General features: G+C 37.4%; 1 protein-coding gene across 3 annotated transcripts in view; it reads left to right on the forward strand.

Annotated features, from left to right (window-relative positions):
• The first annotated feature begins 14457 nt into the window (after positions 1-14457).
• VRK2 (VRK serine/threonine kinase 2) overlaps positions 14458-24379 on the forward strand; it is a 115461-nt gene continuing 105539 nt past the window's right edge. For 2 of the 3 annotated variants that reach the window (XM_030827031.1, XM_030827030.1), the window contains exons 1-2: positions 14500-14680; positions 16666-16806. In XM_030827031.1, the coding sequence (XP_030682891.1) occupies positions 16671-16806 (136 nt within the window). In that variant the 5' untranslated portion in view covers positions 14500-14680; positions 16666-16670. Of the gene's footprint in view, positions 14681-16665; positions 16807-24379 lie in introns of all 3 variants that reach the window. The other variant, XM_012501214.2, reaches the window with a different exon arrangement.

Here is a 24379-nt window from a genome sequence, read left to right on the forward strand (position 1 = left end):
CAGGCTGCCATAACAAAATACCATAGACTGAGTGGCTTTACAAACAAAAGATTTACTTCTCAAATGTATTCAGTTCTGGAGGGTGAGAACTCCAAGATCAAGACACTGGAAGATTCATTGTCTAGTGAGGATCCACTGACAGGTTCATAAAATAGCATGTGTCCTTACGTGGCAGAAAAGGGAAGGGAGCCCTCTGTGTTCCTTTTTGTAGGGGCACTAATCCTGCTCCACCCTTATGATCTGATCATCTTCCAAAGGTCCCACCTGCAAATACTGCAGTTCTCTGGGTGGCCTTGGACTGACGCAGTTCTCCATCCTTTCTCAATTGTACCTCTCAAGAATAACTGTAGAATGTGCTGGCAATGCAAAATCTTGAGATGAAGGGGAGCTAGCTGGGACAGCCTAGACTTTGTTCCAGTCTCCCCTAGGATAGGATAGGATGTCCTTCAGTGCTTTAGCTCAGCATCTCATATGACATCACAGTATGAAACACAGGACTGGCTGCTTTTTGCAGTCTCTCTGCTAATGTGCAAGTGGGACATGCATAGTTGAGATTCTATGCACCCCAGCCAGCTTTCCTGAGCCTTGGGAAACTGGCTCACCATGAATCCTAGCTTCTGCTGTCTCTTGCTGCCTATCTGTAAGTAGCAAATGTGCTTCACGTAATTTGTTGTGTGTGGGTGTTCTGTCTCACAAGACTCAGATAAGTTGGTAGCCAGTGCACACTGAACCTGCTTCACAAATACCATCACATATCATCACATTGGGTGTTAGGATTTAACATATGAATTTTGGGGGGACACAGACACTCAGCCTATAGCATATGTGTTCTGACATTTATGTATTTGAAAATATCTCTATGTTTGCTTTCATGCATAAGGATAACTTGACTGTGTTTTGAATTTTTAAGCACCATCATTTTGTTTACAACTCTGTGGTTGACACTCCTTTCTTTCTCTCATTTAGTGTCATAAAGAAGAATATTTGAAGCTCTATAAATATGTTGCTTTACATGGCAAAAAGGACTTTGCAGATCTGAGTACGCTGGATTATCTGGGTGGGCACGATGTAATCACAAGGGGCTTTTTAAGAAGGAAGAAGGAGGGTTTGAGACAGAAAAACTGGAAGAAGTTATAACATTGGCTTTGAAGATGGAAGATGGGGACATAAGTCAAGGAATTCAGGTGGCCTCTGGAAGCCTGAAAAGTCAAAGAAATGAATTCTCCCCTAGAGCCTCAAGAAGGAACACAGCCCTGCTGACAGCTTGATTTTAGGATTTCTGACCTCCAGACTGTAAGAGAATTAATTTACATCGTATAAGTCACTAAGTTTGTGGTAATTTGTTAATCAACAATAGTAAATTAATACATGCTACCTTTAGTTTCATAAGTAAAAATATCCTCTTTAATTGTTATTTACATTTATGTGAATCAAAATTTTCCTAGAAGGATTTTCTGCTTATCACAGCAAATTTATTTTTAAAAGAAGGCAGGTTTGATTCTTCAAAGGCATGTAGTCTAAACTATAGGATCTTTCCTGAAATCTGGTAATTTTCCCCAGTTTGGTCATCCACAGAGAGCCATCTGTGCTTTCCCTGTCTTGTTTTATGGCCAAAAAGAAATGGACCTGGTTTCTGTTAATCTGATATAATTTCCTACTAGAATATATCTTGTCTAGATCAACTCTTTCCTTTGTCATAGAAATAAAATAACTCAAGCTCCCATGCAATGTGAGTACAGATAATCCAGGTGCTTCCCAAATAATTTCTGAGGATCCTAGGTAGGTGCTTACAAACTTTAATAACTACTTGCCACCTCTCACTATAATCATTCTCTACTTAGTAGCTAGTCTTAATATATAGATAATATCATCTTATTTTCTTATTTAAGGAAGAGTGGGTTGCTCATTTTACTTAGGAAAAAGTAAAAAATATTTAAACTCACAAATTTCAGTATAGTCTGTTCTCTGCCTACCTTTCAGAATCGTTTTCTGCTATCACCTCTGACAGTTGCTTTGGGGCCTTACCAAATTTCTTCCCACCTCAGGACCTTTGCATATGTCCTTTTCTCCATGAAATGTTCTTTCTTCCCCAGTTTGCCCGCTACCAATTCCTTATCTTTCAGGTCTCATTTCAAGTGTTACACCCTCAAAGTGTTGCTCCCATGATCCTGCCTGACTACTGAAATCAGCTCCTCCTATTATGGCTCCTAATATAATCCTATAGTTTTTCTCAGTGATTATTTAACAACTGTTCCTTCTACAAGGCTCTAAGTTTTAAGAAGGCAGGGATGGTTTCTTTTATTACATTCTCCCTCTTCAGTCAAGCTCAAAGAATATACGAGTGAGTGAATGAATCTGAATTGCTGTTTCTGGCCATTCCATCTTACCCTCTGGTCCATTCCATCAACTTATCTTGGCCTTAGGGCATGAGAGCATCTCTCATCTTTGTTCTTCATTCCTCAAGGCAGTGCTAAAGGAAGGCTGACACCAGGTTCCAGAGGTTTTTCTTTTCAAAAAAAGAAAAAAAAAACTTCACTTATTCCTTCAAAATATTTATTGAACATCTGTACACTAGGTACTATTCTAAATGCTTGGTGGTTCGCTCTTGGTGTGGGGACAAGCTTCAATGGTGCTAGATCATTGCCCCATGAGGCCTTGCAAACATATGATATAGTTCAAATGTTTTGGTCAACATAGATGAGGCTGTGCTCCTGATGACATGATGCCTGAGATTTATCTTTAGCCCTAATACCTCCAAATCTCAAGGTGTGGTGGTATTAATCAGTTAGTATGTTCTCTACTGTATTATGGGTACATTGCTTTCCTAGAAGAGGATGTTTGATATGGGTACTCCATGCCTTCCAACAGTATAATCCTATTTGTATTACTTTTAACAGAAATGCCCCCAAAGTTTCCTGCATATGGACAGTATTCATCTTTCCTTTCTGTTGCTACCATAGAATTCTTTTCCTCCTTCCCCCTTAAAAATATTATATTGGACATTTCAATGGGAATTTGGGAGCAGCAAGATAAAAACCTGCTCTTATCATTACATTACCCAGAAGTTTTCAAAGATTTCAAAGATTTCATCGGTCTATGGTCTCCTTACTTTCTGTTTCACCTATTATCTATTTATTAGGTTTTTTTTGTTATGGGATGGAACTGGATTCCAGGAAAGTATTATGTACATTAAAAACTCGAGAGTATCTATGTAGCATGAATTATTCTGTAACAGATTGTCCAGATAGTTTCAGAGGAACATTTCATGACTCGAGTAACATTTGCATTTCATACTTGATTGAGTAGCCTTACGAAATGAATCAGCACTGTCATAAATACTTCGCACTGTTGACTCACTCCAATATATTGACATTTGAATGCTCATTACCCTTATCCAATCAATTCAACACTGCTAACTTTACTTCTAGGGCAGAAGATTTTTGTAGCCTCTATAATTTGGAAGGAGAGAAGAGACAAAGCTCTATGATGTATGAAAGGGCAGTAGAATTCTTCTATTTTATAAGTGAATTGAAGTGGCATCAGATGAGACCCAACCACCTATGTGTGAAAATATGAAATAGGAAAGTGGGGATAATATTCGGGTATAAAATGAGATTACTATGTAAAAAACACTGTCCTCAAAATAAAGTTGTTCTTTTGAACTATATAAATGGGGAATAATCTTAGAAGACAGAACTTCCATTACTAGTTATGGTTGTTATCCATTAGAAAGACTTCATAAGAGTGGCTTATAAGTATCCTCTTAAACATCCTTGAAAAAGAGTAATTTTTTTTCTTATATGTCTGAGATAGCTAAATAAAGCATGGTCTTTTCAGAACTGAGATCAACATAATCTATCATTAATTTTATCCAATTGCTTATTGAAGTGGTCCCAATTGTATGACATTTTTTTCTCACCTAATATATCTGGTAGATAGGAAATAGAATAGAAGCAGCATTGTATATCCTTTTCCACCAGGAAAGGGAGTATTTTTGATATAATAATGTTACTTTGGGCTTTCTATATTGCAAAAAAGGAATATATATTTCTTTAAACTATAAAGTATCTACATTCTATGTAGTACTAAATTATCTTCCCTTAGGATCTTTTTAAAAAAATAAATGTGGTGAAGAGGCAGTGGGCATATCATTAATTTCATTTTATAAAAATAACACAAATGAATTTTTCTTTGTTGTAATAGGTAAAAAGTGCCATAGGTCTAAAATAAAGCATTAATCTACTCTAACCCTTTCTATTCTATATGCTGAGATAACCCAATGTAATCAGTATCAAGATGGTATATGCCTTCCACAACTTTTCTATGTTCAAATTAATATATATTTATATATACAGAAATAATATGTAAAACCAAAAAAAATGTAGTTTAGAATTACAGTAATCAAAAAAATATGGTGTTGGCTAAAGAATAGACCGTTCTCATATATATCACTCTCTATTCTGTGTGGTTATCACACATGAGTAGTTAGTGTTAGCATCCTGCTCAAGTCTCCAGTGATTTTCTATTGTCTATAGTAGTGATGTCCAACATAACTCTCTATAATGATGGAAATATTTTGTAATCTGTACGGTGCAATTGGGTAGCCACTAGGTACATGTGGCTAAGGAGCACTTGAAACATAACTCATAAAGCTGGTACTGAATTTTTCATTTTGCTTAATCTTAATTTATTAATTAATTTTTTTTTTTTTGACAGAGTCTCACTCTGTTGCCCAGTCTGGACTGTAGTGGTGCAGTCACTACTCACTGTAGTCTTGTCCTGGACTCAAGCCATCCTCCCATTTCAGACTCCTGAGTAGATGAAACTATAGGCATGCACCACCATGCCCAGCTAATTTTTGTATTTTTTGTAGAGATAGGGTCTCACCATGTTGCCCAGGCTGATCTCCAATTCCTGGGCTCAGGCAATCCTCCTGCCTTAGCCTTCCAAAGTGCTGAGATTACAGGCATGAGCCACCATTCCCAGTGTCTAGATTCGTTCAAATGTAAATAGTTGCAGGTGTTTCATAACTTCCGTGCTACACAGCCAAGGTCTATAATGTCAAGGCTAAACTCTTTATCAAGTTCTCAAGATCCTATATAATTTTAGTTGAGACAGACTGAGCTCAAGGTCTATAGGCCCTAAGAATAAACACTGAAAGACCTTAGAATCTGTTTGTTTTCTGTGGGAAAGGGGGCAGGTGGGGTGAGGGGTGCAGAAGTAGGTTTTGACTCTTGTCCCATAAACATCTGCATATGTGCAATGAAAAGCTTAAAGAAAAAAGCTGTTTGTGGAAGACACAGAAACAAAATCCCCCATTTTTCAAAAAAGTGTTTTAAAAGATGTGGGCCAATACCTTCCTACTCAAGAGTATTCTCAGGATTGAGAAAATTGAGGAAGTACTTTAATATCTAAGGAGATATTTACTATGCTAGGTTCTTTGCCATCTTCTCATTTAAACCTTACAAAACTCCTGCAATATGTCTCCCTTCTTTTTGCCAATAAAGAAACTGTTTTCAGAAAATGATCAAACTGAGTAGAAAAATGGGTAGGGCTATGGACAAAAAACTAATTTTACAAAGTACAAATGCCTAATAAACAAATGAGAAGTTTCTTAACCTTACTAGTGATCAGAAAAATAAAAATTAAAGCAACACAATAATTTGCCATCTCATTGGGAAAATATAAAAGACTGAAAAACAGTGTAGCAAGTATTCATTCAACAAGCATTTATTTCATTGCCTGCTACATGCCAATATAAGAATTAGAATATGGCATCCCAAAATATGCCACTTTGATATAAGGATGATTTGGAGCTGAAAGCAATTGAGGAGCAGCATTGATATGGTTTGGCTCTGTGTTCCCACCCAAATCTCATCTCAAATTGTAACCCTCAGGTGTTGAGGGAGAGACCTGGTGGGAGGTGATTGGATCATAGGGGTGTTTTCCCCCATGCTGTTCTTGTGATAGTGAGTGAGTTCTCCCAAGATCTCATGGTTTTATAAGTGGAGGTTTCCCCTGCTCTCTTTTCTGCTGCCTTGTGAAAAGGTACTTGAAGTTTCTTGAGGCCTCCCCAGCAATGCTAAACTGTAAGTCAATTAAATCTTTCCTTTATAAACTACCCAGTCTCAGATATTTCTTAATAGCAGTGTGAAAATGGACTAACATGAGCACACACAGGAAGAACCTTCTGGCCTCCTCCTTTCTGCCTAACAGTGGTGTATAAATTTTCCTTTGAAAAGGCAACACAGATTTTCATTTATAAAGGTGTTTTTCTCTCCAGTCCTGAGAGTAGGATAATTATTCTTATCTGCCTAACAAAACTTACTAAACAAGCCTTATCTACCCTAGATTTACCAGTCTCTGTTTCACAGTTTACTGCCCCTAGGAGCCCTCATTTCTTTTGTCTAGTCACTTCTCCATAATATATCACACTTTGTTAAAATGGTATATATGCCTCCAAGTCTAACTTCTTCTTTGAGTTTTCACTTCCTTTCTGTGAGACCCTATGCACATAAAAAAATTTAGCATCAATAAAGACACATACGCCTTTTTTCCTGTTAATCTGTCTTTTGTCAATTTAATATGCAAGCCTCAACCACACAACCTCAGCCACTGCTACAGGTGCTGATGAAATAAGACTGAATAACATTCTGCTTTCTTGATAATTTGGAATAAAACAAAAAAATACCTAAATATTCATCTAAAGAAAAATGGCTAAATGATGATACTTCTACACTATGGAATATCAGAAGACATGTACAACTGGAATATGATAAAATATTTATATATTGATGCAGGTTGGGGAAGCCACAATACTATTAGTTGATAAAAATCAAGATGTGAAACAGCAAGTAAGGTATTATCTGATTAACGTAAAAATAAAACAATTTTAAAAGCTATTATACAACCTACATCATCCTGGCCAGTTTATACCCTCATTTTGAAAAGATCCTCACATAGGATCATATTCCAAGAAACAACTCTCCTGCAGCCAAAGATAACTGAAAGCAATGTGCATCCTAATTGCACTTCCTCAGAACATTGCCAAAAAGGGAAGTACATTCAACTCTTAAAAATGCTCTTTTTCTTTCTCTTTCAGTCTCAGTTATCTCAGAGCAGCTGTTCTCCACAAAAAACTTTCATATTCCTCTCTCCTTATTCCCTAAAAATTTCTCCTACATCCAATAGATTGAATTCTTGTCTTTTCTGTTTCTCCTCTAGCCTTCTTAATTATTTTTCTCCCTAGCATTTCTTTTTAGTTCAATATGAATTCCCTGGCTTCCTGAGATCACTCCTTGTCTCTCCCCAACTCATTACCCCCATAAGCATATTAAAGACTCAGGATTTAGTGACTAATTGTTTAAGGATAGGGGATAACGACTGATGACTGGAGAGGGGAAAATGTGTTATACTGTTAATTGAAAAAAGCAGAATAAAAATATTATATACACACAATTTGAGTGTGACTATGGAAAGCATATAACCTAAAACCTTTTACGGGATAAAAAATAAAACACTGAAAGGAAATGCACTAAAATGTTAACAGAGATTATTTTAAAAAAATTTTTATGGGCAATTCCCCCTCTATAATTACTTCTTGATATTTTCTTAAATATTTACTATAAGCATGTATTTTATTTTTATTTATTTTTTTTGAGACAGAGTCTCACTCTGTTGCCCAGGCTGGAGTACAGTGTTGTGATCATAGCTCACTGCAGCCTCAGTCTTCCAGGCTCCCAATCCTCCCACCTCAGCCTTCTGAGTAGCTGGGAATACAGGCACACACTACCACACCTGGCTAATTTTTTTTACTTTTTATTAATAATTTTTGGTAGAGACAGGGTCTCGCTATGTTGCCCAGGTAAGCATGTATTTTATAATAAGTAGATTTAAATATTGGTATATCATAAGTAATTTGATAATTGTATATCTCTCAGCTGGAATCTATATTTTTCACTCATTTCTAGATCCACAGACATCTGAGTTTATTTGCCTGAAATAACAAGGAGTCTTCAGTGAGATAACTCAATATAACAGGTAACAGAATGGGAAGTCAGGAAGACTAGGTTTGTCCAATGACTTTTATGATATCTAAAGGAAAATAAATCTGAATATAACATAATATCTTTCATTTGTTGTGTCCACTAGCTCCCAACTGCATGCTTAGGTCCTGAAATTGGCAGTGAGACTTAGAAGAAAACCTAAATGCACTGTTTACATTAAAACATTTGTTAGCCCCTGTAGTGGAAGTAGTAAAGCAGTAAGAGAAATTGTGACCCAAAGGGACAAGAGAAGCCTTTGCTTCTGTGTGGACCACAACTTGGTTTAAGTGTCTTAAGGGCTGCAGAAAACCCAGGTCCATTTTGATACCTTGCAAGCTACAGGATGTCAGAGATACAGCTGTGTGGAGGAAGGCAGCTAGCAACATTAGCCAGGTACTTCCACCTAGTTTGTTAGGTAAGCTATGTCTCAACAGTAGATATCAACCAAAAGGTTCACAGTAGGAGAGACAAAGTGATGGAGCACATCTGAAATAGTCATTGGGAATGGCCAGGAATATTTGGGGAATAGCAGGTTCTTTCAAGATCCTTAGAGGATGTTGTTGCAATTGCATGAAAGGTAAGCCTAAAAGCATGACTTACATGACACACAGGAAAACTATTTCTTACCTCTCCTCTGAAGGCGTCAACTCTATTCTTACTGAACATTCAGCTTCTGCTTAAAAATCATTCGGCCAGGAGGCTGAGGCAGCAGAATGGCGTGAACCCGGGAGGCGGAGCTTGCAGTGAGCCGAGATTGCGCCACTGCACTCCAGCCTGGGCGACAGAGCCAGACTCCGTCTCAAAAAAAAAATCATTCGGCCAGGCCAGCTCCTCTTCTCCTCCTTATCCAGCTCATGTTTGTGGTTACTGCAGGGATGTTAACTGGGGGGACAAAAAGGATGTAGAATGTAAATATAGTCTTATAGTTAACCTTCTATGGCGCTCATATTTGGGGAATGGACAGGGTAAGAATCATACCACTTTTGGCTAGTCAATATTTAGTTTACTACATTCAATTGTTTGAGAGATAATCTGATACATATTTACATTTACATTGTTTGGCAGCAGGTTCTACAAATTAATATCCTTTTTATTGAGCCTTTTAACTATAAATAAAAAATAAAATTTTAAGCCCCCAAACTAACTGAATGGACCCCTTTTTTCAGCCAAGGGCATTCCAAAGTTAACTGGAAACACCAGTTCAGGCCATGATGGAAATGGGTGGTTGGGTACGCATACCCTCTTCCCTTTGAAATTCCCACACAACTGACCAGCATTAATATTAAAGCACAGACCTTTAGACTCACAAGACAGACTTTTTGTAGCAATAAGATACCAACATGACAGATAGCAGGCCCTGAAAAAAAATGAAGCAGTTTACCCCCAAATATATTTCTTTGACATGTTTTGAAATGGCCCTGCAAACTTTCTCTTGTGGAAAAAATCTACATTCTATAGAGAATCCCCTTCCCTTTCCAAGTCTTTTTCCTGATCCAGAAGAGAATTAACTAAGAATCTGGCATCTTTTTAAGTCTGATAAGAAACATTTAAAGTCTATTCTCTCTGAAGCCTGCTACCTGGTGGCTCCATCAGTAAACTAATACACAACCCCTTATCTTAACCCAGATATTCCTTTCTGCTGATTCCAGGTCTTTAGATAAACTCAGAAAATCTTTGAATCCACCTATGACCTGGAACTCCCCCCTCCCACCCCCCTTTCAAGCTGTTGGCCCTTTCCAGACTGAACCAATGTACATTTTACAAGTATTGATTGATGTCTTCTGTCTCCCTAAAACATATAAAACCAAACTGTAGCCCAACCATCCTGGGCACATGTTCTCAGGACCTCCTAAGGCTATATCCTGGGCACGTACTTAACCCTGGCAAAACAAACTTCTAAATTGAGACTTAGCTCATATACTTTTTGGTTTACATGACATATTGATATGACATTTCAAATTATTTTTAATATTCTAATCCTTCATTTATATATACAATCAAGAATTATGTCATTTGGATGATTAAGTTTATACTTTGTAATGATCTTATATGTAAAGAATGCAGAGGACATAGATATTTGGTCTGATTTTATATCTAATGGGCTTGGAATTCCATTTACCTGAATTCTATTATTTTCAAAATTATTAATTTCAAAATTTCTATGTCAGGAACTGCTTAGCTGTTTAGAGATTGTAAGTTTATGAGTGCAAATGGCCTCCTGATTTTTATAGAACAAAAATACTAGCTCTTCTTTGGCAGGCAAAACACTTTCACTGATATGATCTCCTAATCTCACTTTAAATAACAAAAATTGGCTTTTTCTGAATGTTTTGTCTATGCATCATCTTTAACATTTTAATTGATTTGAAATGATCTTGGCCTTGTAAAGTATGCTTACTAAATGGTTGGGTTTTTCTTTTTCTTTTTAACCAGTGTAAGCATTTTATAGCACCCAGTTCTTTGAAAAGCAGAACCCATGCCATACCTACAAGTTGGCACACAGCCAAGAAAGTCCTTTTGTGTGTGTGTATTTGTGGTAAATCATTCATAGCCTGTAAGATCTATCAAAATAGCTTTGTTTGAAAACCTAGTTTTCCCCATATTTTTTTTCTGATGACTCACACTTCAGTGCTTTCATGTCTAGATTCTCTTTTCTTTCTTGTTTCTCATCATGTTCATTCAGAAGATGTTCTTTCACTAGTTCCAAAATTTGTATTTCTATATTCTGTCAGTTTTCATCTTGAAACATACACACAGCAATATGCTCTGAATCATAAAATTCTGCATTAAATCCCAACACTTAAAAAAAACCACATATTCTCAATATAGGTTTACCTGCTCCTGTTGCCATTTTTATTTAGTACAAATTTATTAACATTTAAAAATCATTGGCACTTATGAAACTTGAAACTTTATTTTACTGTTAGGAAGATTTTGGCTGCAAGAAATATAAAAACCAAAGCTAAGTGGTTTAAATCATAAGAACACTTAACACTTCATGGATGAATATGAAAATACGGTGATTCAGGATTAGTTGAATTAGTAGTTCAATTATGGCCTCAAAGACTCAGGATCTTCCCATCTTTCTCTTTTGCCATTCTTTTAAATCAATTTTATTAAGGCATAATTTATATATAATTCAATTTTAAGTGTATAACTAGAGGAATTTTGACAAATGTATAATAATGTATCTATTACCACAGTAAAGAAATTTAACATTTGCAACGTTTCAGCTCCTTGCAGTCAATCCCAGCTCTTCGATTTCGAATAAATTATTATATTGTATATACTCCTTTGTGTCTTCTTTTACATAGCATCGTGTTTTTGATGTTCATCCAGCTTATTGACTGTATTGGTTCTTTGCTCCTTTTTATTGTGAGTGATAGTTCATTGTATAGTAGATATATTATAATTCGCTTATTCATTCACCAGTTGATGGAAATTTATTTCCAGTTTTTGGCTATTATGTATGAAGCTACTCTAAAGATTCCCCTACAAGTCTTTGTGTGGATACAGGTTTAGATTTATCTTGGGTAAATATGCGAATGCTGGGTTGTATGTTAATTATATGTTTGACACTGTAAGAACCTGCCAAACTGTTTTCCAGAGTGGCTGTACCATCAACAGCAATAAAAGAGAGTTCAAAGTTGTTCCAAATCCTTGGTAACTTATTAGTATTTTTTGAAAAGCAAAACTTTTTCATTTTGATGAAGTTAAATTGTCTATTTCTTCTTTTAGGTTTCCAGCTTTTAAATTTTTTATACTTTATAAGTACACACATTTAAATATTATATAGAGTTTCTGCTAAGTTTTCTCTAAAAAGTTTTAGATTTAGATCTTGTATTTAGATTTAGCTGTATGATCAGTTTCAAGTAAATTTTTACATGGGGTGTGAATTAAGGGTTGAGGTTTCTTTCTTTCTTCTTTTTTTTGTATATATGGATGTCTAGCTGTTCTAACATTTGTTGAATATTCTGCCATTCCTGGGGCTTTAGATTAGTACTTTTTCCACCTTCGTGGTCACACGATGACTGCAGCCATTTTAACCATCATATCAGAGACTATCTCTTTCAAGAATGTGTCCAGGAAACTTCTTTTCACCTCTTGTTACCTAGACTCAGCACATGCTTATTTCGTACTGTCTAAACCAATCATGGGAATTGGAATGGGGCCAGCATGATTGATTTATTCATTGAAGAAGGAAATGGTTGTCCATATTCTTTCTAGGGGTTGGGGATACAGTAGTGATGAAAACAGGCAAAAATGTTGCCTGACCTCGTGAAACATACAATTTACTGAAAAAGATTATTTGTCTTTTGTCAAAATAAATAATAAACTGTATAATATATTGCTGTATAGCAGTAGGTACTGGGGAAAATACAGGGAAAGAGGCTATGAAATATTGTGGGTGGGCTGAAATTTCAGATAAGATGTTTAGGAAAGGTCTCACTGAACTGACTTTTAAATAAAGACCTGAAGGAAGTGATGGAGTAGGCCATACAGATACCAGGTTGGAGAGTGGTCCAGGTGGCAGGAAATGTGAAAAGTTCTTGAGAACAGCAGGCCACTGTGGTTGAAGAGAGTAATAGGAGATTGGGGAGTGGGAGTGTATAATAGGTAGATCATCACTGTTGTTTACAACGAGTGGCAATTTCGGCAAAATTTGGTCATGTTGGGGGACATTTTGGTTGTTATAACTTGTGTGGGAGGGAGCACTGAGGAGACCAGGGATACTGCTAAATATCCTGCAATGCACAGGACAGCCTACCTCTCAATCCTCCTCCTCCTCCTATACCCCCAACAAAGAACTATCCAGGCTGACTCTCAATAGTGCCCAGGTTGAGAAATGCTGTTTAAAGTCATAGTGAAGACTGGCTAATTGTGAATAAATTGGAATAACACTGAATTGTTTTAAGCTCAGTAATTATTTAAGCTTTAAGGATCATGTGGCTGCTTGTTGTGAACAGACTAAAGGGATAAGAGGGTATAAAACATTTAGGAGGGTAATACAATTACCTAGAGAAAAAATATGGTTTGGGCCAGAATGCAGGTAAGGGTGCTAAGTGATAGATGCTGGATATATTTTGAAGGTCGAGCCAACAGGATTTACTAACACTGGATACATGCCTGTAGGGAGAGGAACCACCTACAAGTAATCTGCTGTGGCTGCTACTGGAGTTGTGTCTTCTCAAAAGGGAGCCGGGGAAGTGGTGGAAAGCGGAATAAATTTGGAAAAGAGGAAAGAGTACCCAATATGGATATTAGGATCAGTAACCAATTGCATCTGTTACATAAATATCTTACGAAAATAAGAAAGGACACTGTTGGACCAGTGAATGACTAAGGGCACAATTATTCCTAGGCTAAGTTTCTTTAAAAATACTTTTTTGTTTGTTTTTAGAAACGTCTTCTCATGCCATCTTTCATTTTGGTGACAGTCTGAAAGATGTAGGAAGTCCCAATTTCTTATTCTATCAAAGTCGTTAAAGGGCTCCAATTTTCCTTTCAGTATTTGCATCCCAACCAATTATTGGTGGTTCCTATGTAGAATGCTGACGTATTAATAATCTGTTTCTAAGCATTTGTTTGGTTTAGTCTAAAATATAAGCTTACTATAAGTCTTTTTTTTCTTTCCTTCGAGACGGAGTTTCGCTCTTGTTGTCCAGGCTGGGGTGCAGTGGCGCGCTCTCTGCTCACTGCAATCTCCGCTTCCCGGGTTCAAGCGCTTCTGCCTCAGCCTCCCGAGTAGCTGGGATTACAGGCGTCCGCCACCACGCCTGGCTAATTTTTTGTATTTTTACTAGAGATGGGGTTTCACCATGTTGGCCAGGCTGGTCTCAAACTCCTGACCTCAGATGATCCACCCACCTCGGCCTCCCAAAGTGCTGGGAGTATAGGCGTTAGCCACCGTGCCTGGCCCCTATGAGTCTTTATGTATTAGAAAACTGCTTAATAAAGTCCTCACCTTATTGTCATAATCTTATAACCAATAGCCTTATAATCTAATAACTAGGGTTATTTCCATTTCACAGACAAAAAAACCCTTAAGTTCGTTAATTACGGTGTTAAATTATCCAACGATTAATGGCAGAAATAGGTCCTGAACCAATATGCCTTTGAGAATTTAAACGCGGTGAGTTACATACAGGCCCTCCTAAGTCTTCGCTAGTACTAGTTAGTTGCTCGGCGACAGCTCGATAAGGACTAGCCATTTGGAAGCTCGTAGTACTCAGGTTGTGGTACAGGAGATCTAACACTCCTCTTACACAAATGCATGTCGTGCTTATTTCGTACCAAACTGGTCTGGCGGCGGCTCTTCGTCCAGACGCTGGCGGGCCAGGGTGGAGGTAATAACACAGCTCCCATTCCCCATGTAGCCGCGCCCTCTCCTCCCCCTGGGCGTCTCCGGGGCGTGGACAGGTCGCTGAAAGGAACCGGCTGCGGCCTGTGTGAGGCTCCGCGGGCCGCTGCACTGCGAGGCCGACGCAGCTGCAGAGAGGTTAGGTCCTAGGGAGGGCCGGCTCGAGTGCTGGGCCCGCCTCCCCGCGGGTCTGTAGGCCCGGGGGCTCCGCCTCGTCCCAGCAGCAGGCAGGAGGCTGTGCGCGCGGCCCGGCGGCGGGGGATCCTGAGGACTGGTCAGTCTCTTGCTCTGGGGTCTTGGGTGGCGGGCGGCACCTCCGCTTGCAGTGCCGGAGCCGCGGCCCCGCCCGGAAAAGGGCTGCCGTCGGAGTTAGATGCCGGGGACTCCGGGCCGTCCCAGCCCCCGGACCTCAGCCCGGGCCCGGGCAGAGTCGCTGCTTCCGCGTTTGGTTCCTTTTTCCCCGCTGGGAGTGAGAACAAGGCGTCCCCTTATACTCGCGTTTGCCAAAAGCGGGGTCCGACGTGTTAGCGGAAAAGTGGGTGGAGTTTCTCTTTTTCCTGGTGCAGAGAGAACTTGTGGCGGGAAGTTGGGGCGCGGGGCTGGCCGTAGGTCCCCGGCGTGCTAAGGGCGGACGGACCAGGCGGCTGGGCCGCGCTGCTTCTCGTTACCTTCCGCAGGGTCAGGGGCCGCGGCGGGGTTGGAGGTCAACCCAGGCACATGTTAATCCCTGGGTACGAGTTTGCCCGGAAACTCGTGTTGAGGACTCATCTTGGCCCTGGGAAGGTACCCAGACCCCGAAGGGACACCCCTGACAGGGACTGGCCCTGAGAGGCGACTGTCGTTTCCCTTGGCAGATGAACTCGGGACTCGCCCCCAGGATGTGCGTTTCGTAGTCAAGAGTCTCCCTTACCGCCTCAAGCCCTGAAGCCACTGCCTTGCCCCAAAATGTATTTATCCTTTTTATAATTATTTAGAATTTATTCCTTAATCAGTAGTTTACACTTCGGAGACTTTGTTTTAAATCAGTAAATCTGTAATAGGCACCAGCCTATATAATGTACTGGTCAAGGGAAACCTCCACAAAAACTTTTCCTGCTTTATGATACAATCAATGCTCTAGGCATAGTTCACCATCCAAATTCCCAGCTTCCCTTGTGTGCCTATCAGGAGGAGGAAGGTGAATATTCTTAAAGATACACGCAGCGACTCTACCTGGGACGATGCTGCTAAGTAAAAAAGCAGTTAAGTGAAGGAGGAAAAACCTGTTAAAGGAAAAACAGATACTTTCTCTTATGGAAGATAGGAAGATCATATTAAGAAAAGTTTACATTTACGTATATATGTTTTTAATTAACTTTCATGTCAGAAACTGTTAATAGTTTAAAATACTTAGAGGATCATGGTTACCTTCACATTTAAATTATTTTCAGGCATGTATGCTGGCATATGTATATTCCCCTAAGAAATTTTCTCTTTCAACTCAGAATTTCCCATTGAGAAATTTGCTAACCTATGTACAATTATAATTAATTGATTAAAGTTGCATGGCTGTGCTATGGAGATTATGCTTTTGTTGTTGGTGGCACAGTTGTAATCTCTAAGGCAGGACTATTTTCACTGTGATGAACCTCAGAGAGGGTAAGAAGACAAATGCTGAGAATATTTTGGCAGCCCGGGAACTGATGGCCTAGTATTCTGCTAAGTTGCATATCCATGAAAATCCCTGGCTCATTTAACAAATGTTTACTGAGTACCTACTCGGTGTCACGTGCTTTGCTTGGTGGTGATGATGTCCATTGCCATTGTCTGTGTCTTCCCAATCCAATTCTGTGTTCTTTTCTAGTGAGTGAGGACCTTCTCACTTTTAATATTTTACATTCTTAATGAAAGCAATATTTCCATGTACATGAAATTTATTTTCTTTTTTCATTGGAAATTGTTAATTTCTTGTTTCTTAAGGTGTATCCTGCACTGTTAATATGTGCTATAGACCCCCAAAATGAATTTTGGATGAAATTTGATTAGTTTGCTTCTGTTTTTTTAAAATATCCATACCTCTTAGATCTCAGTATTGTAATGTATGTGAATTTCTAATTTGAATATAATGTGTGGGCTTTTCCAAACTGAATTAACTTTAGAATCCTAATTTCTGGGAACCTGGGAAAGTTCCCCATTGAAGACATTTTGGGAAATGTATTTTAAGAGTTTTGTTTGTTTGTTTTTATTTTTACCCATTTATCTCACCCTTTCTGCCAACAGAAGTGATGCCACCAAAAAGAAATGAAAAATACAAACTTCCTATTCCACTTCCAGAAGGCAAGGTTCTGGATGATATGGAAGGCAATCAGTGGGTGCTGGGCAAGAAGATTGGCTCTGGAGGATTTGGATTGATATATTTAGGTAAAGTAAAACCTTAAATTACCAATTATTCTTATATCTGTGACTGTAACTGTGATTACTTAGTGATATTTTAAGAATGGAAATGTGGAATTCATATGTGTACTTTATTAAAATTCATGATTGTACTTGATTAAGTAATAATATACTACAGTGTCTAGGTTCAAGACATCACTGACCCACTCCTTGTTGTCCATGTTTTTCTGAGTAAATCTTAGAAGTCTTTTTGGAGCATAATTATACAATCTGCCAGACAAAATGCTAACTTTTGTTTTTTTGAGAGTTTGTTTACTTAGAAACATGCTTTTTTCAGATGAGAAACCACAACTGTATAGATAAAAACGCTTTCTGTTTGTGAATCTTAATCATTAATATTTAGGCAATACAAGAGTCTAGTCATTTCTTAACTGGGCCCTACTGGAGAATTCATAGATAAAACTTAAGGCATCTATTCTGTGAAATGAATTAACTTCTTGTGCATCTAGAGTGGTCCTAGGGATGTGCCATTCTTGGGATAACTGAAAAAATAAACACTCAAAATTATTTTCTGTGATCTGTGGTACAGGTAAGGAACCATGGGCTGGGTAGGCCTTTACATTGCATTTAAGCATTTAAAAATTACACTGAACTTTAATGGATCATTGAGTTAGAATGAGGAGGGGATATCCATGAAAAGATTGATGAATAAAATAAGGAAAATAGTAGTGATTTTTAAAAATATGCCCTCAAGGATAAATTCTCCTAAATGTACTGACTTGAGATCACATCTATTTCTATAGGAGTTTAAGGAGTTGATAAAATACCTCCGTTGAGGGAATCTTGGGTTCTCATCACATATTTCCAGAAAAACATGCTTCATGGATCCTGAAACATAAAGATCCTCTTCTGATAAAATTAAGATTGTAGTTTTGAATGAATGAATGAAATCTGGTCAATAAGTAGCTGCTTATTAAATACTTAAGTGTCTAATCTAGTTGGAAAGACAAGATCAGCACAAAAAATTGTATGGGTCGAGTAAAGGACCCATTTAAAGGGTTTGAACTTTCTTGAAATTGCTTGAAAAAATACTATGGTTATTAAGTGCTAGATTGAGTGACATAGTCAACACTGTTCAATAGACATGTAATACAAGTTACATATGTAGTTTAAAATTTTCTAGGAGCCACATTAAAATACGTTGAAAGAAACAGGTGAAATTATTTTAATAATATTTAATCCAGTATATCAAAAATATTATATCAGTATGCTCTCAACATAAACAAATGAAATATTTTACTTTTTTAAATGAAAGTCTTTAAAATCCAAGGTGTATCTAGTCTCAAGAGCCCAATTAGCACATGTGGCTCATATGCTCAGTAACTACATGTGGCTGCTGTATAGAATAGTGCAAATAAAGACTATGTGAGGATAAGTATTGTTTGAAACTTGAACTTAGTGAATTCTCTTTCACAGCAAAGAGTTAAGATCTCTAGTATACTGTCTTGACTCAAGGTTGAGGTACAGTGTTGAATAAATTATTTCTGATGTGGCTGAGCTATAGCCTTGGATTCCATAGCTTATCACTATTGGTTTTCTAATGTTTGTATTATTTGAGTAATTTCAAAGAACTAGAGAAAAATATTGAATGTGTTGATCTTATCTCTTCGATTTTCTTGAAATGTAAATATTATATGTATTTAAATTCAAGTGAATGTTTAAGATTAAATAGTGTGTGTCTGTATACCTGTATGTATCTATGTGTACACATAGTCACTATTGTTACTGTTATAATAAAGGAATATACTTGCATAGGCATGTGACTTACTTGTCCCTATTCAAATGCAGAAAAATATTTGCTTCTTTCAGTCTAAGTACAGTGTCACATATTTTTATTTATTTATTTATTTTTTTGAGGCAGAATCTCACGCTGTTGCCCAGGCTGGAGTGCAGTGGCTCAATCTCGGCCCACTGCAACCTCCACCTCCTAGGTTCAAGCAATTCTCATGCCTCAACCTCCCAAGTAGCTGGGACTACAGGCACCTGCCACCCTGCCTGGCTAATTTTTGTATTTTTAGTAGAAACGGGGTTTTGCCATATTGGCCAGGATGGTCTCGAACTCCTGACCTCAGGTGATCCGCCCACCTCGGCCTCCCAAAGTGCTGGGATTACAGACGTGAGCCACTGTGCCCAGCCTACTTATTTTTTTTTTATTACCAAAATAATACTATTTGTTTTACAATATATTTTCAGGGTTCAGTATGTAATGGAACATTCTCTAGTATCTGAACTTTAGAACCTGGACCCTACCTAGGAAGATTAGCAAGTGCACACCATTGAGGAAGGACTTTAAAGAAATATTTAGCTATTTTCAGAAAAAAGACTCCAATACTTCAGAATTTATAATAAAGATGTGTATTCCAAATGTTGTAACTGTTCCATTAAAAGTGATGCTAATGAATCATAGAATCAGTTTAACTTCACTAAACTTAGTTTTTACTATTTTCAAAGCTATACAAACAAATCAATATGAAATTACATCATGTTTTTGCATTTTACCATGGTTCTCATCACTTCCTCTATATAAATGAAGAGAAGAAGCAGTAAAATTCAAATTTTCCTGAATACTTTTGTGTCCAACGACATTCATTGCAGTTCTTTCCAGATACCCTCTTTCAGCAGACACTTGATCAGCATTTACTGCCTAAGGCTGAGAAGAAACTAGCCGCTCTGTCTAGCTCATTGTACATGTACAACTGTCCTCTAGCTTTGAGATCAGTAGCCAGGGCCTTTTGGTAATCAGCAGCTTACAGTTAAGGGGAAGGGGCAGAGAAGTTTGGTATTTACTCTTGACTTGGAGAAATAATGTGCCTCTAGCATTAATAGAAATAGCTATAAGAGTGAAAAGAAAAGTCTGAATACAAGAACAAAGTCAAAGTTCTTTCTTTGAATGTGAAAAGAGAAGGGGAGGAAAAACGAAGAAAGGAAACTGGTTTAGGGGATGGGAAAAATTGCTGTCATTTTAGTATCAAATGAGTGAAAAAGTTTTTTAAACTTCAGGAAGGAGAGAAAACTGAGGGTTAGAATTTAACTATAATGCTGGGTATAACATAGAACCAAGTAAATTAGGGGAGAATTGCATAAATAATAGCAGAGGTTTTGGCATTAGGCATATCTGACCTGAATCCTGACCTGATGAAGCCACTTATTCATCTGGTTACTTAATCCTTTGGGTTCTTTGTTTCTATTCTGCATAATTGTGATAATAATAATTGTGAGGAGAATTAAATGAGATTTTTTTTAAGGAACTTGGTAAGCATTTAATAAATGTAATTTATTTATTTATTTCCATAGACTTTCCCATTCTTAATACTGGTGCCATAGTGGGGCCAGGCACAGTGGCTCATGCCGGTAATCCTAGCACTTTGGAAGACCCAGGCGGGTGGATTGCGTGAGCTCCAGCCTGGGCAACTTGGTGAAACCCCATCTCTACTAAAATATAAAAAATTAGCTGGTTGTGGTAATGTGTGCCTGTAGTCCCAGTACTCAGGAGGCTGTGGCATGAGAATTGCTTGAACCTGGGAGGAGGAGTTTGCAGTGAGTCAAGATTGCACCAATGCATTCTAGCTTAGGTGACAGAGTGAGACTGTCTCAAAAAAAAAAAAAAAAAAAAAAATGCTGCCATAGTGGATTAAGATGATGACAAAGAACTCCATTGGAAGGATGGATTTTCTATTTATTCTACTATGAATTTTGGTGGATTTAACTACAAATGTGGTAAAACTGAGAACATAGAGAATGTCAGCATAAGACTTTATGACATTTTACTGACTGATAAAACCTCCCCCTAAAATTTGCTATAGTAGTGGAAAGTTCTCATATAAGCTGTATTTAATCTGCCTCAGATATTAAAGCTATTGGTTTCAGAAATTATTCAAAATTGAGAATAACAGAATTACAGGATAAACTTTAGCCACATTCTTTTGAAGGCTGATTATATAAGTAAAAGATATGATTTATCTGTAGAAGTTTTAGTTTTTTGAAGGTGGCACGGTGATGACCATTTAGCATCTTTGAAGTGTCAAGCACAGAATAGATGTTCAACAGTTATTTGCCTGAGAAATTGAGACTGAGATTGGAGTACTTAACCCACACAAGCTAGTTTGCTTTGTTCTCTTCCATAATTATAGATGTCACTCTTCGATCTACTCCTACAGATTAGTATCCTTAGTCACCAGGAAAGTTGAGACAAGGCAACTATCATGACATCATCTAAAAGAATGTGCATATGCTTTATTGACAGGACATCAGTAGCAATATCTTTTATAAAGATATTATTATCTCAAAGCTTTTATAAAGAATAACACATTGTTATAACTAAAGTTAACTGTGGTGAAGCCTGAAAATCAGATCATTTATCCATTGACAGATGTTTAAATTTCATCAAAGTGACTGCCAGACATTTTTGGATCATGCTGTCAGATTAGCCTAATTTTGTACTTTAGAAACATAGAAGGAATCTTTTGTTGGGGGATAGGTTTTTAGAAATTACCAAAAGTTTAAATCATTTATTTTACTGATAAGGAAACATTTATATTTAAAACAAGTAAATATAAACCACATACATAGAATTTTTTTACTTCTTCATAAAATAATTTTTTATTTTCTTTATAAATAGTGAGCTGTAATAGATTGATTTTAAGGTATGCAGAATGAAGTTTAGAAGAGCCCAATGATAGTGCTAGCAACAAAGTAGTGTGTTGGAATACATATTGCTTCATTACATATTACGTTATTAAATGTTATTTTGGTAGTGTTTTATAGAGAGAGCTTTGAGATAAATAGCCTTATTTGACACAATGCAACATTGCGGTGCCACTGCAATTGTTATTAGGCAATTCTGCAAATGATACTGTGGGAGTGAAGAGAAGAATAAATGTGAAAATGAGAATAATTTGTACTAGGAACTATAGTGTGTATGATAAATTAGTCTCCAGAAGGTGTAAATAATAGGTAATATAAACTCAAAACGAGGAAGGGATCACTTGGAATTTTGTAAATTTAATACGTTTGTTGGACTTACAGACAAGAAATAAAAGTCTCTACAAGATGTATTTTAATTTTGTTTATATTTAAATTTTGAGTTTTTAAAGAGATAGCAGTACCCAATTATCTATCAGTTAAGAAATCTAGGTGTTTAAGAAAGTTTGGGTTCCTTCCATTAAAAGGGAGACTTATAAGACTTGGCTTTTGCTTGGCTTTTTCATTTTTTTAAATATCCATTTTTTAAGCATATTTTGTATTACGGTTCTTCTTCATTTTCAACATTTTACTGTCAAATTCTTTTGCCTTAAGGGAAGATTTATAAAATACTCTATTCTTCAGTGCATTTATATATTATGTCTCTTCCACTGGACCTGTTACTATCTTGTAACTGTTTACAGTGGTCAAGGTGTTTTTTTTAATTTGAAACCTATTGCTGTGGGGAAATTTCTTCTTCCTGAAATGAGCTCACCTCTATTGCCACACAATAAAAGAATTCTCAGCTTTTGAGAGCTTCTGGCTTCCTTATGAAATATGGATAGACTTCTGCTTCTGAAGTGTTTTAGGTTTTTTTTTTCTTTAGATGAAGAAGAGGAATAAATCGTATGAGGTGTGTTTCTTCTTTTAAGACACAGGAATATCTCTATCAGATAAATGAGAAGAAAATTAAGAAACTTTAAAGCTCTAAATGAGAGAGCTCATTAGAAATTAGCTACTTGGATGATGAAAATTTGTTCATCATCTACACTTAAAGGCACTTACGGTTTTTATACTGCTTAGATACTTGATTTTGCAATTAGTATTTCTTTAGAATGTTTGTCCCTGATAGCTCCATCACATGGACTGAGTTATTCCTGAACACTCTGTTGTATTCTCCGTGAAAAAATATTTTAGGAGAAAAGATAGAAAACTCAGCAATTATTTCAAGATAATTGTTGAGGACTTCCCTTGTTTCTTTTAAAAGCATAGCCTTTTGTTAGCCAGGTGGATTTATCTTTTCTTTAACATCTTCGATCAAGTAATACTTGAGGGAAATATTCTGTAGAAAGACATCCATTGAAGGCCAGAAACATCTACAGATGCAATGTGATCCCAAGCAATGAAGCATGTGGCCCTTCATTGGCATTATATGATAACAGGAGGATCTTCTGGCAGAAGAACTGACTTTTGCTGCGTTCTGCATGCTGCCCCTCCAAACCCATCTTTGATTGGCACCTATGCCCTATTGAAACTGGCATCACACCTTCTGAATGGGCACAGTGCCAGGCTAGCAGATGGGTATGGGCAAAAGCATGCCAGAAACCCAGTATGTGAATCACGTTTAAGTATCAGGGGCCCAAATTCCCATCCAGGGATATAAAAACTACAGTCTGTTGAGAGCTTTTTGTGCTTAAGGTTAAAGGACATGCCATTTCTACTCCAGCTTAGAAGTTGATTAATTTTGAAAGTCAAACAGCAGCTCCTGTGGCTGTGTCAGGCAAAATCCTATCTTTGGTGACTGAGAATTACTACTTCATGTAGGGAAGAGAAAGTATTGTAATGAAGTTTCCAATGAGAGTTACTTTCTTGCAAGTGCCTCCAGCACTTAAGCAGCATGCATTCAGTGGAGATGAATATTTCCATTCTCCAGCAGAGCCAGGTGCAGTCAAAGCCAGATCTTCAACCTGCTGCAGTAAAGAACCCTAAATTTAGAAAGGGCAGGCAAAGTTTAGAAGAACTCCTTGGTGGCAGGCAGCTCTTTCCGCTATGAGCTGATGAAGCTTCACAAAATTGTATAAAGGAGATGAAGGGAAAACTCCAAATAAAAGACCTTCAGAAAATTTCATCCTGAAACAGAAAGATTTTTAACAAACCAAAGGAAAAAGTTTAGTCCTTTCTCCTCAATGCAGAAAATCTTCTGAGTTTTCTATCAATAAAAACTTAGTTAACCAAAATGTTAGAACCAACTTAATGCATAAGTAACAAAACTTTCTATTTTTACATTTATTTCATTGCATGTCTATCATGTATATAAACTTTGCTTCTTGAATAATGGATTTTGCATAAAATTGAGTTCTAAACATCGTATTTCCTTCTGATTGTCTCACACCCACTACAGAACTCCCTTCCCCCACCCCCTGAAAGAGGGCACTCTTCCTTCTGATCACTTTAATCATATCTTCTAAATGCTCTAAAATTTACAGGAATGCGTGTAAGACCAGCTGTGGCCAAGAGAAGCTTTTCCTAATCGCCTTATAGCCGTTGCTTTTGCTTTTTCGCTGTGTAAACTTTATCTATGGAACAGATTCCATGAGACCGTTGTGAATACTTCAACGTATTCAAAACATATAACTGCCACAAATTAAACTACTAAAACTAAAGCTGGTGCATTGTAACTGCCAAGTAAAACTGGCACGTCCCTCTGTCAGACTGCAGGAGAGTGTGCCATACAGTCCTCGGAAAACACAATTCATCCAGAAGCACTCTTGTCACTTGCTCTGATATTAAACCAGAGAAAGTGACATTAATTAAAGAAGTGACTTGAGCCAACAAAGGCAATGAATTCTCAGCTTTGGCT

This window comes from Nomascus leucogenys, chromosome 14 (genome assembly GCF_006542625.1).
Source record: "Nomascus leucogenys isolate Asia chromosome 14, Asia_NLE_v1, whole genome shotgun sequence".
In the NCBI taxonomy this organism is placed as follows: Eukaryota; Metazoa; Chordata; class Mammalia; order Primates; family Hylobatidae; genus Nomascus; species Nomascus leucogenys.